This window comes from Chelon labrosus (assembly GCF_963514085.1).
Source record: "Chelon labrosus genome assembly, chromosome: 16".
Classification (NCBI taxonomy): Eukaryota; Metazoa; Chordata; class Actinopteri; order Mugiliformes; family Mugilidae; genus Chelon; species Chelon labrosus.
In genome coordinates this window covers 20,656,216-20,673,194 of record NC_140349.1, presented here as the reverse complement: position 1 = coordinate 20,673,194, position 16,979 = coordinate 20,656,216, and the positions used below count along the sequence as shown (strand labels likewise).

At 43.9% G+C, this 16,979-nt stretch overlaps 1 protein-coding gene across 1 annotated transcript in view; it reads right to left on the bottom strand.

The window, feature by feature from the left end:
* Positions 1-16,979, bottom strand: part of ptprua (protein tyrosine phosphatase receptor type Ua) — a 211,022-nt gene that overhangs the window by 84,178 nt on the left and 109,865 nt on the right. The window contains exons 4-7 of the mRNA XM_084562776.1: positions 15,212-15,293; positions 9,559-9,674; positions 6,429-6,600; positions 2,420-2,713 (exon numbers count right to left, since the gene is read on the bottom strand). Of these exons, the coding sequence (XP_084418902.1) occupies positions 2,420-2,713; positions 6,429-6,600; positions 9,559-9,674; positions 15,212-15,293 (664 nt within the window). The remainder of the gene's footprint in view (positions 1-2,419; positions 2,714-6,428; positions 6,601-9,558; positions 9,675-15,211; positions 15,294-16,979) is intronic.

Sequence of the window (16,979 nt, the reverse complement as noted above, 5' to 3'; positions counted from 1 at the left end):
GTATTATTCGCTCTGCCGAGAGGGCGAGTGGCTGCAGTCTGCCTTCTCTCCAGGACTTGTACGCCTCCCGGACACTGAGGCGGGCAGAAAAGATCACCCTGGACACAAACTGTTTGAGTCGGTCTCCTCTGGCGGGGAGGCTGCAGCCCAACAGGACCAAAACCTTACGCCACAGGAAAAGCTTCTTCCCGTCTGCAACTGAACTTGTCCAAAGCCCCCTCAAGCGAGACTCTTTCATGGTCATTTTAAGCCTCCCGTGTTACAATATATTAGATATTACTGTATATTGTTTGAATTGTTCAAAACGTTATATGTTAATGCTCATTGTACAAACCACCCCAACAAATTCCTCATATGTGCGGAAAATGCATGGCAGTATAGACTTGTTCCCAAACGTCCACAGTATAACAGGTGTGGAGGAAAGCCAACTGTCATAAACTCCTTCTGGCTACATCTTGTTGCTTTCTGCTCTCTCCAAGAGCTCTGTACTTTAGCATGTCTTTGTAATCCCATTGAATTGTAAGAATAGCACACTCATGGTGCCCCACTTACGCATATAAAAGGTACAACTCCTGCACACCTGGAAAATCACTATGAAAACTGGCCGGTGGAAAAGGAAGTGTAGGAAAATGTTTCTCTTCTGGATGAAAACCCCCCAGCTCCGATGTTGCAAAGAAGCCTTTGGACCATCCGCCAAACACTTCACTTTAAGCACATTGAGGTTTTTCGACAAGTGGGCTGAGAGCAATACGTGCTACCAATTCTCAGTGGGATTATGTAATTTTCCCACAAACAAAACATTATCTCGTAGTGCTTTAGACAAGAGACGGACAGAAAGAAGGAACGCTGGAGTGCACACCAGATCTGCATGCATGCCAAAATCGCCTATTTGCAGTCACACAAAAAGCTGGAAGACTGGGGGGGAAGGGCATATGAGCACGTCATTTATTTAGCAATTGGTGCGGTTGGTCACCCTCAACAATGGCCCCATGGGATTGAAATCCTCCGAGCCAGTGAGTTCGAAAAGTCACGCTCAACGAGTGTCCAAAAGGTAGGAGCTCTCCGCTAAAAGAAATGGCTCTCTGTGACACATTAGGAAGACAAATTCTTCCAGGTTTCGGTGTCACATGGCCTGCTGTCTGAAGCTGTCTCCCCGGGGGCAAAGCTTTAGATCTGAGCAATGGGAGTCGACAGGAGGTGGGCGAGAGGAAGACACTGACGAGAGTGGATCAAAGAGTGTGGCAGGTGACAGGACGCCATGTCGTCTCCTTGACAGAACAGCGGGGCGTCCTTTTTCGCCCAGATGAGCAGCAAAGCGGCTGCAGCGCTGATAAGAGGTGGTGAGAAAACCCTGCCCTGTGCTCGCATGACATGAAGTAGAAAAGAGCTTTGATGCTGCGCAATCTCTTCTGTTGAATCGTCCCACTCAAGCTGGGTCCAGACCGTTCCTTGCCCCAAGGGTGCAGCGCTTTAACTGTGAATCTTCACACGGGATCTGTTGTTTTTATTTCTCAAAACTCCCACAGACTCCTTTTCTCTTATGTAAATTAACGCAGATGAAAGTGTAATTTTATTCTCATACAAATATGTGTTTTCATTAGAGATAAGCCTGCGATAAATAGAAAGCAACAGACACCTTCCGTGCTGCAGCGATAACAAACAAACCTTTGTTCTTAGTGGCTGCGGGCAAACTACAAGTCACTAAGTGTTGCGTCTTAACAGTTTGATGCGGCACAGAGGCTCAGAACCTCGGCGAATCTCGGAGCATCGGAGCACGAGCAGATGCCGAGAAACAGCATCTTCTGAGCGAACTGCGGGAGTAACCTGATCTTCTGTCTAATGATTAGCGCTGGTGCTTAAAGCCGCCCGTGTGCTGCATGCCTTTTTTCTTTTTCTGGCAAATCTTCACGGCGGACAGTCATGCTACTCCGGCTTTTAACGGCTCTTCAGGTCACTTTCCAAGCAAAAAACATTAACATTCACAGTTTTCAGGTCCTCAAGTGGGAGTATTTGCTGGTTTTCTCACTTTTATATTCATGAATTGAGCATCTTTGGGTTGTGAACTGTAGGCGAGACAAAACAAGACATCTGCAGATGCTACCCTGGGTCTTGAGCAAATGTGAATTAAATATGTTAATAAATGTATTTTTTTTTTTTAAATCAATCAGTAATAAAAAGAATAATTCGCTGATACCTTCATCATGCTGTCATGTCGGCAGATTCAACAGATCCGCAGTGATAAAAGCCAAATTGTATATTTCCTAACAATACCTTTTACGTCTTCTGGCTTTTTCCAGCACAACTAAACCCCACTCATGGAGGTTTATAGCAAACAGTAAAATAAACTCCAGGGCAGCTCTGTCCCTGGGCATGCACATTTGTCTTTTTAAAGGATCATTCAGCGTTCAATCTGCCTCACCTGCACACTTAGTCCTGCTGATCAGCGGCGGCCCCGGAGCTCCGGTGCCCCCGTCCCCGGGCCGCGTGAGCAGGACGCTGATGCGGTACTCCGTGTCCGGCTCCAGGTGCCAGACCTTGTAGGTGAGCGAGCCCACGCCGTGAGTCTCCGTCAGCGTGGACTGGCTGGCCCGGTACTGGATTTCCCGGCGGATGACGGGCCCGTCCCCGACGATGGAGTTGGTGTTGAGCTGGATGATCAGATAGGTGGGACCTGCACGCAGGAGCTGGGGTGGCGCGATAGGAGTCGGGGGCACTGCAACACGGGAAAGATAACGTCATGTGGTGTTGGCTCATCGAACCAAATAACTGTGGTGAATTTTTAATAAACTGAATTTGAAATCTTAAATGTGTGATCATATTAGTATGAAGCGTCTTAGTTTAGAAGTGATATTAAAAGCAGCAGTGAAACATAATAGGAACCGTATCCTTTACAACACTGCTATAAAAAAAACTGTCGCCGTTTTCAGGAGGGGAAAAAAAGCAAATACGCGAGGAGAAGTCAAGGATTCCCATCGTGGATTTTCTCTTATTTTGTGTTTTACAGTTTCAATAACATTATTTCTGCTCTGCTAGAGCACTGAGTCATAAAAATCTTTTAATCACACAAAGACTATAGGAGAGAAAGACAGAGCGAGAGTGCGAGAGAGACCCTTGCATGGCGAAAAATCTTCATTTTCACTCTAATGACGCTGAATAAGAGCTTATTTGCATGAATAATTGCAGAACTAATTCTGTCCTCTCCGCACAGGAAAAAAAAAGAAAAGAACCCAGCCTTGATGGATAATGCGACCCTCATCAAGTAGACGAACATGAAATTAATTCATCACGTGACGCCGTGGGTGAGGAAGCGCGCGCACGCCGTTGATTGATGTATTGAACAATGCCTACACCTGTGCCCACAGACATGATTTATGGAGTCTTAAAGCATTCAGTGGAGTAATTCCGTATTTTCGAAAAATGGGACTTATTTACCTCGCATTGACGTTGTTTGTTTTCTGCCTGGCTCGGTGCAAAAAGGAAAGATATTGCTCCATTGCATCAGAAGATTACTAACCAACAGTGTCTTTTGTCTGCTGAACCAACCCAGACTGAGAAATGTAACAATAACTGCAGAAAATAGAGTAAGTGCAATTTTTGGCAAGCACTTCTGTGTAACTAAAACGACTGTTTCCAGACGTCTGGGAATATCATAGTGGAAAACTTAATTTTAATCAAGCACATTTCTCCTGTAATTTCGGATAATTCAGGATATGTGTGTGACCGATCACCAAATATGCTACTCTACATATTTTTTCGCCGCAGGTATCTAACCGGCTTCCATTCTCCTAGTGTTGTTAGAGTTCACATTAGTATTGAGTTCTGTTCTCTTCATAAGACTGAGTTCTGAAAATTTCCTGTAATCTTCTGCCTGTTGTGCTTACCCAATGTTCCCTCCTCGTGTTTCCTGCTGTTTTTTTGTTTTTTTTTTAGCTCCTTGTGTTTTTGACCCCTTTTGGTTTTTCTGTTTTCCTGGTTGGACTTACTTCTGTTGGGATTCTGTTTTCATCATCCTGCCTCAGCTCAGCAGCAGCACCTTTTGTTCTCGTTTTTCCATTATATTAGATTTATTATTTCAACCTGCCCTCATTTCCTAGCGTGTGTCCGGCGCTTGGGTCCTACCCTTTTTACACTGAACATGCACTAAACTTGACAGCATTAGAAATCACACAATGTTTAATATAAAATGAGCCAGGGTAGTTGTTGTTTTCATGTCATACACTGCATTGTTCACTTTTTCAATTTCTGTTTACATTTCAGTTCATTGTTTATACTCTCATTCGGACATGGATATTTTCCCTGTGTCTGCGTGGGTTCTCTTTGGGTTTCTATACTGTGCACATGACAAACTCTTTGAATCTTGAATTGCCCCTACGTACATTACATTCATGTCAGCACACCTGTCTTTGAGGAGTTTGCGTGCTCTTTGGCTTTTCTGTGGGTGCAGGGTGCTCCTACACTCCAAACACGTAGTCGTTAGATTCACTGGCGATTCTAAATTTGCCGGGCTGCAGAGCAGGGGGGTTGGCAAACTTGTTGGCACAAGGGCCACACTGGTTATAAAAATTTGATAGGTGGGCCGGATCAGTAGCAGATTGGGGGTGAACTAATACGCACTACATGGCAGTAGATACGAAAGACAAGGCTTTAGTAAAGGTCGTTAGCATCTGGAGTGTGCCATCTAGTGGAAATGCAGGGTTTTGCAGGATAAAGGCAAAATGAATGCCGCCGTTAGGAAAATGCTGGACAGGCTTCGGAGATTGCCCACCACTGCTCTGGAGGATTAGAGGTAATAGATGATGAATGAATGAGTGAATGAAGTGTTGCCACCTTACTGATTTTTCACATGTTATTTGGTGAATCCCATTTCACAACCACAGGAACAAATCAAACAATGTGTACTTTTGGGCATTTTTCGGTAAATGGGCAAAACCAGCGGCACGAATACGCTGTAAATGTGCACACCAGTGTACAGCAATAGCTAATCCCTATCTTTGGCTTTATTTGCCTTTGTTTATGCTTGAAAATTAAATAAATTCAAATTTAAATCGTGTACATGTGATATGATAAAGACCTGAAGTTATGTCATTGCTGGAGAGATCATAACTCGTGAGATTTCCGGCACATGATACAGTTAGTCTTGTTCTTTTATTCCAGTTGCCACAAATAATGTGCATTCGTTGCCGCTCCTCAGCAGGGATTACTCGATCAATGGAAGTGTGGAGATTTTCCAAGAGCGGCATTAACAGGTCCCACTCTTTTCCTCATCACTTGGCAGCTGTCGGAGCAGCGAGCGTAAAGACACCTCCAGAGATGTGCTGGCTCTCTACCTCTGCCTCCATCATCTTTGTCTCATCTTCCAGTTGATTTAGCTCCTCGTCTGTGGATTCAGGTCCTGCTGTGGTCCTACTAAATGAGCACTGTTACAGTGGTCCATTGGCTAATCCAGTATTGCAATTAGCTGTTGAATTTCAAAAGAACATATAACCTTAATATGCGAGGCGATTACCATCCCCAGACGGATATCCTTCAGTGTTATCCAAAAAACAAGTTGACACAAGGTTCCTGCAGGATTTCTGGAAGACGTTTCACCACTCATCCTGGCAGCTTCTTCACTTCTACAAGACTGGCAGGGATGAGCGTCAACAGGCCCTAGTTACGACAACACCCACAAACCAAGTCCAGTTGCCCTTGTTTCAGCTTGTTTTGTTTGTTTTTTTTAGCTACAACATGACCTGGTTGACCAAGAACCTCCACAAACATCCCTTAGAGCAGGGGTGTCAAACATGTGGCCCGGGGGCCAAATCTGGCCCGCCAAAGGGTTGAATCTGGACTGCAGGATGTAACTGCTATTCCTAATTTGTCCACTAGGGGTTCCACTGTTTAGTAAACTTTGCAGACATAATGCAACACTGAGACCCGGAACTAAACAGCAGACGGCAGCAACGTGCAAAAACTGAACCTATTTTTCTTAAAAAATTTGAGGCTGCTCATAAAATGTTTTGTAAAAGGATTATTTAATGTAAATATTGTCATGACATACTTCTTCGCACTAAAACAAAGGGAAAAATTTGGAGTTGTCATTATTTATAGGTCATTATTGCTATTTGTTACTGGTCCAGCCCCCCCCCCCCCCCCCCCCCCCCGAGATCAAAGTGGCCTGCATGTGCGCCCTGAAAATCAGCGTGACGCCCCTGCCATACAGTTCAGCTAGTCTCGCCAGCATATTTCTGTTTTGCTTTCAAGTCAGGCTCAAAACCAAAAAATAATGAATGTAAAAATTAGTTTTGAATGATTTTTACCCTGATACATGGTGTTGTGTACAACTCCTCGTTTCCTTGAGCGGCTACATCAAAGAGGAAATATGTCAGGTTGAATCAGACTGCAATTATCCTTTAACGCACAAACATGGACGCGTTCACGCGGCTCACCTCTGACGATGAGCTCTCCGAAGTTGGAGACGGTGGCGCCTCTGGGGGACAGGGTGACGCAGCGGTAGAGGTCCTGCTCTCCACGCTGCGCCTCCACCTGGAAAGTCGCCATCAGCCGCTTGTGGCTCAGGCGAGACAGCAAGGGCGTGTCCAGCACCGCTCCGCTTCTCCGCTGACAGCCAGACAAAGACAACACAAGAAGGAGAAATGAGCCGTGAGCACACCAGCCCGACCACATGTGTTTACCTGAAGTCCGTCCAAGTGATTAAGAATTGGTGGCAGGCGGAGAGGCCGACAGGAAGACAAAAGAGGGTCGGAATTAGCTACATGGGAGGGCAGGATAATAAATACGTGATAAATGTCAGCGCTAACAATAGTGTGTTCGCCGGTGAGGCTGCTGCTGACACAGGCCTCCCGGGTTCTTGTTTTCAGCATTAGGGCTCCGGCTGACATCTCCTCATCCCTCGCCATGCTAATGTGTCAGCGCTCCAGGCACATTGGCAACGGGCTCAACAAGTGGAACAGCAAATCAGAGGCCAGCGCCGCGCAATGAGATGTTCCAGGTGCGAGGTACAATACACGCAGCCCTCTCACAGCGTAAGCAGGTTATATTGTGTAAGCTGTCGCCTGCTCGCGTTTTTCACAAGGAAGTGGCTTTGACATCCGCCTGTTCGAATTGGTTTAGGAGGATGGCTGGGGGGAAAACGCGGTGCTGTCGGAAAACATGAAATTAGATGTAAAGTGGCTGAGAACTGCTGCCTAAAGCAACAGATTACTGCTCATTTTAACCTTAACGCTGGCATCAATATAATCTGTAATCTTCTTTTAAGCAATCTCAAAAGAAAAAGAACTTTCTGAACATTTCAGACCATGGTTTGAAATGACATTTGTAGAGCAGAGCATGCACATTTTTGGATGTTATTTCAAATGAACTTTAAAGTCCACCTGCAGGCTTTTAAAGCAAACAAATGCTTCCGTGCGTCTAAGTGAGCTGGCAAGGTTCCTGTCTGGCAGAGAGCCCCGAATCAAATCGCGTTAGCGCAAAGACTAATTCAGGCTCGGACTGGGAACATGTTGATGTTAAAAGATCTAAATAGCTTCTGAGACTGCTGTCTGCGGTCCTGGGCTATAGGACGGCGGAGCAAATATGACGCTAATTGATTAGGAGGCATTATGCAAACAATTTGTTTGGAGTACCTAAATGGAAGGAAGAGTGGAGGAGAGCGGCTCCAGATTTGTCCAGAGAGGACCTCCACGGTGCCGGGGAGATCAAAGAGGGAGCTGCAATTAGCAGACTCAGTGGTGATGATCAGACACTGAACAACAAATGGAGGAACAGAAGGCAGTAATGGTTTGTGATATATCTCTATTTTCTGACAGTTTACCCTTTGTTTGTTTTTTTTATTCTCCAAAAGAGAAAAGTAGGGAGGAGTTGAAGAGAGCGTTGTTCGCGCGCGTGTAGCCACGTAAACAACAAACTCTGAAACTGATATAAAAGAAAAAAAATATCTCTTTCACATTCCGATGATCTTCAAAGGCTTCAATTCAGAGTAAAGAGGGATGGAGGGAAGGGGGGAGGGAGGAGGGAAGTAAAATCGGGCGGAAACACAAGGGATGGATCACCAAGAAAACCGAGATCTCATTTGCGAAACGCCTTCTCCTTGCCGCCATCAAAAGCACTTAGATGTGCAGGCTTCAAGGCCACACGAAGAGTGGAGGCATTCAGGGATGGATTTTTGAAGACTAATATTAGCTCACATACAAACTAGGAAAATTGAAACTATTTCAGGCTGGCGCGGGAGAAAGAGAGAGAGAGACGTCTTCGGGGGCTTTAGTAAACGAAATGCCGTCACAATCAAAAAACTGCAAAAGCAAACTTAATAATCCTCCAAACCCTGGAATGACTCAGTCTACTGCCAACCATTAAAAGACAAACTCCGAGCTGCAAAACTCAATGCATTATTTAACATTACTAAATGACAGTATTATTGCTGCTATTATGCTGCTGCTAGGAAAATGGCTTCCATTTACTTTAACACTTCTAAATAAGGTCAGAGGAGGCGACGAGAACTCCTTGTCACTGGGCAATTCTGTGAAGTTGGGGGGCTTGTGGGATTATAGTAGATTCTTTTAAAAGAAAAGAAGAAAAAAGATGCAGCTTTGGTCATTCTAGGCTGAAAATTGCCTGATTTCTACGACATATTCTGTGTATACTCATAACAGCAGTTTGGGTTTAAAGGTAGTTTAAAGGGTGAGGAAAACGATGCCAGCCGAAATAACCGGCAACAGGGTTTCCGCAAGGCAAACTCAGCCTTACCTTACTGCTCTGTTTTCTCTATACATGAACAAAAGATAGGCCACACAAAACCTATATGGTACCGTCGCTTACATTCAACAACAAAAAACACGTGAGGGAGAGAAGCAAGGTAATATGATGAGGCCTCGCTCGTATCTGAGCGGCACATGTCTGAAAGGTACATGTCACAGTTTTGAAGTTGGCGCTCAAAGTTGATATTCTGGATGCGGGGAGAACAGTGCCACGATGCGCAGGATGAGTTGGTAGGATTGGGGGTAGCCAGCTGCGGCGTGAGGCTGCGGCGGGAGGCTGCGTTGCGCCTCGCCGCCACCGCTTCCAAAACGCACAACCGACGTTTCACCCAAACTCCGAGACACGGGACCTCAAATTCAATTTGAGCAAAAGCCAAGCATCGCTGAGCACAACGCGGAAGGTGCAAACACGCGATAAGAGAAGCACACTTCTGGGCCAATTCGGAAGAAACTTGGTTACAATAAGTGCCCCGAAACAGATTATCGAAGCGAGCACTTTTTTTTTTCAAAGCGTGCCTGGAATTACAGGCGTTGTGTTGCGTTCAAAAGGAGCACGATGAGAGTTATTAACAGAAAATAATGGGACCATTCTGGCTTTGGCCTGTATTAAAATGGCCACAAATAGCAGCTTGAATAAGCCAGCAGCCGTACTGTAAACCGTCCTGGATGAGACCGTGAGCCAAACGTAAAGCATCCTCCTCTTACTTTCATCCTCCTCTTTATTACTTTCATGACGTCATCTTCCTCCGCCCTCCAATCCCCCGCCCCGTTATCCCGCAAACACACACACTCTTGTTCTCACCTCCAGGAGGAACGGCTCGGCCTCGGAAACTTTCCCCGTGGCGACGCACTGGAACGAGGCATTCTGCCCGGCGTTCACCTCCACGTCACCCAGCCGAGAGAAATGAGGCACCTTGTCTGTGGAAGGAGGACACACAAGACACACACACACAAAGGCGCGGTGAGGAAAAGTGGCACATCTGGGGCTCAGCATCACTGTCTAAATATATTAAACACACAGATGTGGACTCTAATTTATTCAGACCTTGTACAGTGAGTACCCTCCCAGGCCTAGATAAAGCCTCACAAACACGACAGCATCTCTTTTTCTAAGCAAATCATTAATGTTTTCAAAATGAACTTTTCAAATATCCGTTGCTATGCCATTTTTTAATGGGACCTCATCCTGCTTTGTTTGAAGTCGCTTGAAATAATCAAGCCTTCCTGGAAGCTGAATAATTTCGCCCCTATTAGCAGATGTTTCCACTCCTATTACGCTAATACACTTCATAAATCTGCACAAGGCCAAATGACTTATTAAGACAGACACACATTATTTCAGCCGCATTTCTGCAGCATCAAAAAAAAAATAAACTGCACGCTCTCAGTGCATCCCTGTAATGTTTCAATGACAGACGAACAATGCTGCTTGATATTACTCTAACGACTCACCGCTGTTTGCACGCTTACACCAAGCCATGCGATGTGACCGCGTGAGGTGCATGTGTTGTTAAATGACCTACCTCTACAGTAAATCGCGCCGCTCTCTGCCAGCGCATGTACAGAACCAGCGTTCTAATTGTTTACTGTAATGTGTGCAGCGCGCCATATGGTATTCTGTAGAGTGGTAATTCATCTGCGCTGTCACCATTTCATGCAATGTACCATATTTTCACTTATTTCTTTCTTTGAAACCGCTTGGAAATATCAGAGGACTTTTTTAATGCTTGGCTTAGGTGAACTAGTTTGCACATTATTAGAGTGGAAAACACGGCGCAGTGGAAACAGCCTTGAAGAAATGATGCATACACAAAGAATGGGACTTCTCCAATGGTTTAATGGCACCTGATTGTGAGTGTCAACAGATGTTGATCTCAGTGAAACCAACTCCTAATAATAACTGGCTTAATAATAATGGATGGAAACAGGAATTCATTTTTGAAATTTCTTTGCCAGATTGTCTCAAGATCTAGAGAAAATGAGTTTGAGTGGAATCCTGGCTGGTGTTTACAGTCACGCTTGTCCTTTGTTGACAGTGGAAAAAATAGCCTGGCTTAGTGGGGATTAACATACACAAAGTTTTCACTTTATTAGGCATCCCAAGCTAAAATGAATGCAATCTAATCGAGCATTTCCAGGCAAACCTGGGACCCCTCGGTCCCAAGCTGCACCTCTAACCACTACTCCACAGCTCCCTGACATCAAACCGTTCAATCCGTTAATATAACAGAAGGCAGGCAACATAACTGCCTGTATGTACATTTCTCACTGATCCATCAGTCTGTTATGATTCGTGTTACTGCGATGCAGAAAAAAAGCCCTGCTTTGATATTAACAAGTAGGGATCTATGTTTTGTTTGTTGGTGTTGCTCAAATCGACTCCCCATTATGCCCTTTTATCAAAATGTGTACAAGACCCAATTCTGTTAAACCTTTTCACAGCAGACATTTTGACAAGCATTACTTGGAAATGCACTGGTGTAATGCACTAATAACATTAACAATGGCTGTCACTGAGCGAGAGGCAGGGTGCACCTTGAACAGGTCGCCAGTCTATCCCAGGGATAACACAACAAGAAAAATAACCATTAACCCTCACATGCACACCTATGGGGAATTGAGAATCACCAATGAATCTGACGGACATGTTGACATGTCTTAGGACTGTTGGAGGAAACTGGAGTACAAGGAGAAAACCCAGACAGGCACAGGGAGAACACGCAAACTCCCGCCGTGGGGATTGCCTTCTTGCAATGAGGCATCATTGCTAGCTACTACGCCACTGTTCCCCCCAGTGTAATTCAGCCATCATTAATTTCATTATTTACACCTCTGTTTTTCTCTATTGTCAAAATACCTTCAGTGAAAATGGCCTCATGTTAGAAATACTACAAGCATCATGGTTTACTAGTAGAACAGTGAAGTACCGATGCTGAAGTGGTTCTTGGCAGGGTCCACTAATGCTGTTCTGGTCTATAAGTCAAGCTCCATATTCATTACTTCATCTCAGGTAGTTTGGCCTTCACATATTTTTCAACTCTACTGAAACATTAAAGCATTTCTAGCCTTTCAAAAGTTGCATCAAGTTCAAAGTTGGCACATTGTACATCATTGTAAATGTACATGTTAATTAGAATAAACGTAGTTTGAGTACTTGCTGCTGTTACTTTTAGACAAGATCAGATCATTGCATTGATTAGAACGTTCGTGGAAAGCTGAGAAGCTTTTGAAGTGGCAATGGAGGGACTAGGCGAACAAACTGCTTTATGCAAATATTCCAGTGCAACTGGCAAGTGAAGACATTGTGACCCACTCAGGATACACTGGCTGGTTGTTGTCATTATTCAATTCAGTTGTCTCTATTAAAGATACTTTACCCGTCCTGAAACACCTACAGCAAGCACTAATCATCCGTATCTACGGCGTTAAGATACGGCGACAATGAAATTGATTGTTTTGGCTCACTAAATATGGAAGACATCGAGCAAAGGTTAACTGAGGAGGTTCGGAGATACAAACATTTGCATGACTCGACTTCGGCCAAATTTCGGCGAAAGTTTCAGTCGCCATTGTTGGAAGTTGAGAATGAAGGCAAAAATGAACCCGACTGGCAAAAAAGACACAGCGCCAACTAGCGTTTGGGTGGTGTTTTTACAGAGCGAGGCAGACTGACGAGCGATTCGCACCGATGTAGGCTACGTGCATACTACGCCATCTATGTCCTGAGAAGTCCTAGAGAAGATTGTTACATTAAAAATGTTTGTCTTACAGAACACCAAAACCCTTGAATAACCTATTAATGTGAAAAACTTATGTGAAAAGTACAACTACTACTTTAAGTTTTAAACAAACAGCTACAACTGGGATGAAGTCTCTTCATCCACAGTCTATGATGTTAAAAATAATATTTGAGCAGATTCCGCTATTGGCTAACTTCTCCTCATGCTAACACTTGCTAACAGACGCAGCAGGTGATGTTTTGCACTAAGGAAGCATATCAAATTTAAATTTTGTGATCATGTCTGCGTTCTACCTTATGTTAAAGTATTTCTAACCATGTGGCTGCCAAAATCAAATTCCAGCATTTTCACACTTGGTTTTCACAGTCACTTTCAATATGGGATAATGGAAATTGCATTTCCCATTTTACCCATTGCGCATTTTCTCTTTCCTCTCTGCAGTCTTTTTCTTTCTCTGTGTATCCAATATACACTGTGATAGTAACTGATTTCCTCAGGTGGATATCTCCAGCAATGTGTCATTTGATGCATAAGCAATTCATAGGAGTCGTAAAAATCACAGAAGATACACTAAAAGAATAAAAACTCGCAAAGTAGACGCCCTGTGGATGTTTGTGTCCGTCGGTCGGGGTATTCTGATCTCGAAGACACAAGCAGAAACTCTTAAGCAATCTGTAAAGGACCAACACAACCCTAGAAGCATGGAAGACGCCATTTGAGGATGAGGCAATTGCATTAATGGTTACAGAGAAAATGTAATTTAAAGTCCAAAAGCCCGGCGGCATGGATGTTTGACCTGTCAAGCTTTAATTAATACAGTTAAACATAAACAGAGACAAGGTAAATTGAGTCTCAAATGTATTCCGACTGTCTGGGACGCTGGTGGTTTAAATTAGTAATGCTGACTTTTATTTGTGATGCAGGAGAGATTGGTCTTGACTGAAACCCGTGTTTAGAATAAAGACATGGACTCTGGGGGAAACAAACCGCACAAATGTCGAATGAGTGGGAATGCAAACCGAGCAGCCCGAGTTGAATCTTTCCTAAAAGTGTATACCATTATTCATGCTGCCTGCAGGGACATTCGTGCTCGATTACAAGTGTTTACTTACATCTTTGCGTGACTGTGTGTTTCTAAGGGTCGTAAGGGTGACTGCTCTTGCAGCTCCACCGGCTGGAGCATGCATTTATCTGTTCTTGGCTTTTGTTTTTTGCATGAGGAAATGAGTAAGCACGCTTGGTTGAGCCTATCAATTGTGCTTTATGATTCATGTGTTTGTTGTACACACATGCACAGCAGCCTCTGGCGAGAACACCGCGAGGGTCAAAGCGGCACCATCTGCACCAAGGCTAAACTCAGCCTTGACCAACGTCATCGACCACAACCGCCACTCCGAACCCAAATCACCATGGAAACGCATCTCCCTCTAATAAAGGCGGCAACTTGGTGATCAGTAAACTTAGAGTTGAGCTTTGGTTGAAAAAAAAAAAAGAAAAAAAAAAGAATCCGCCCACTGCTTTTAGAAAGGGTTATTTTAGTTCCACTGTCTGTTTCCCAGTGAGGATTCAATGATTTATTATATGCGGCCTGCCTGATTTTTCAGTAGCACCAGACGGGGATATCTGAATTTCATGAGCTCATAAATACCCAAATGATCATTCATTAACATTTTCCCACATTTATGGAGCTAAAAAAAACACAATATTTATATTCTCACCAAAAGCGAGAGAGGATTTTAGAAGGAGACACTGAAATATAGAAATCATAGGTACAAAAAATACTACGTAAAAATAAGTTCGTAGTTTGGAGTTTGAACAGCTAGTAGTCAATGCTTTTTTAGGCTGCGTTGCTTAAAGATGCATTCATTTATTTCTGTCCACAAGGGGGCAGACATGCTGAAAAAAGGTGCTCAGGCTAATGTGCCATTTAGTGCAGACATGGAAGATTTTTTTCACGCCAACGTCAACATTTGTATGGAGCTGAGTTTTTGGCAATTCAATGAGGGCTATAAGACTGCAATGGAACACAATTAAGCAATCCTAGCACATTTTCAGTTGACTAGTAGTACTTGTTTTTTAACTCTAGCTCTGTGGAGCTTGTGCAATGACCTCTACTCTCTGGCAGATCAATCAGATCACATTTAGCTTTTGTCTCTGGTGTCCAATAGAGCTAATTATCTTGGTAGCAGCACAGCTGTGAAAGAAACAGGTCTCTCATGATGGGCACAACTTCTACACAGAGCCTATGCACAAAAGACTGAGGGGGGTATGATGGTAAATTTAAGAGCACCGAACATAACGTCCAGGAACACAAATAAAACGTCAAGACTCAGATATTCAAGTGATGCCCAAGAAAAAATCTCCCAGGGAGGATCAAAGTACAACCGCTAGCTGTCCTTTTCCTGCCCGTAACATCACATTAGCTTTAAAAGCACCCGGCTGGGCGCATAGGGATCAGAGGGAAAGGTCAGCCGTTCTGCCACGACAAAAGAGAAGCCTCCCGCTGTGTTATTGTGGCTCTGAACCTCAGACAGGTACCAGGTATATGTGCCTCAGTTACCCCCCTGTCAACAGAATCGCCTCACAGTCTTCAATCAACTATGGGAAGCTGTGCAGCTTTCTGGCCGAGGCTTCTATTGTTCAGCCGGACACTTTCCGCGGGCTCAGTAAAGGTCAGGAGGTATGACTATGATCAGTGCAGAAGTAGGTACTTACAACAGGGGTAATTGAGCAGCACAATGTCATCCAAGGCAATGTAGCCCTGTCGCTCCTCGGAAATGGTCGCTTCGAAGATGACCTGTGGAGACAATGGATAAATTAGATGACTACAGACCGTTAAATCTGGAGTAGCAAGTAGATTGACAGAGTGGGAAATTAAGGAGATACGGTCCAAAGGCCTGTCATGAAGCGAAATGCACAGATTTTTCATTAATTCCAATGTAAACGGAAAACATAATTTTATCCAGGCATTCGCATGTAATTTGGAATATTTCCATTTTCAAAAGCACAATTTTAATCACAGTTAGAATAGAAATAATTATTATGAGAACCTTTTCAGTTCTTTAGAAAAACACCAATTGGCAAATGTCAGGGTGAGCCCATGAGAATCAAAAAACACAATCTTTCTAGACTATTTTGTGCTCAAAGGTCACACAGATCATACGGGGCGAAAGCTATCAGAGGAAGCAAAGGCTCCAATTTCTGCACCAGTGCTGGCGCGAATGCAAGGAAGCCGCCAGAAAGTTATGTTCAGTGAAGCAGCTACATTCTGTACTTAAACCGGAACACATTTGCAAGTGACAGCTAGCCCAGCTTGAGCAGCAAAGATCAACCAAAGGCTTGAACTCTGGGCTCCAGTGCAAACCACTGGGTGATATCCAACCTTGCAACGTTTATCTTTACAAGATGTTTGCAATTAAATTTTCTGGCAATGACACTAATCAGTTGCGTAAATACTAATTTCTCAAAGGTCAGGTATTTGGTTTCTGTAACCACATACATACACTATATACCTACTACTCTATGTAGGGTATTCTGTGTAAAGGATTACATAGTGTACTAGATGGCAAAACCTGATCTAGGCATCTAAATTGGACACTTTTATTCGTGACTGATGACTGACTGTTGACTGTTGTACTATCTTTCATGACAGTTTGGGATAACTTGTATTATGTAGGGTTTCTTTGGACAATAGCTAGACCTTAACCACCTAAACTGAACTAAAAGTATAGCTTTTATGGTGCAACGGTTTGTCAAGCTGCTGTGTTGCACTGCGTTTCGTGGCCTCTGCTTGATGTTTTCTTGAGCCTTTGTTAAAAACTGGCAGACCATCAAGCTCCAGGTTTCACCATGGGAGCTCATTCTTCACTTCAGGACCAGCTGGTGTGACACAATGCTCTAAACTCGGAGTTCCACTTTCTTGCTTTTTCTGCCTTTTTACCTTTGACTTGGGATGATTTTGTTTCACAGTTTTTGTCGACTGAAGCAATAAAACACGAGCAAGAGGGTATTTCATTCAGCCCGTGATTGAAACCCAGTCTGGAGAAGGGACGGGACGACCTGAACACTCATCGACACCCAGCAGTTCGACATAGGGGAAATCTTCTACTAATGTGCTCTGATGTGTGGGAATTTCAGCAGCTATCATTCTGATTCCACCAGCTTTGCTACTCTAGAAACACTTTCAAATCCCAAAAATAAAACTATAATTATTTTATCAATCTTTATCATTTACTTTATGAATACTATGCATCATCTTAGACTGACCTTTGCTGTGTCATACAGCTGACTGCGCACAGTAACACAGATCTGGATAAGGACTGTTCAGATTAGGACCCTCGTGAAATGCTAATGCATATAGAGGATATGTCTACAAGATGCAAACGCAACAAAAAGCTTCACATGTGGATCAAATAAGATATTCTACCATATCAAGCCTTACAGTGCAAGATGCACATGAATAAATCCCTCTCTCCTTTCCCTA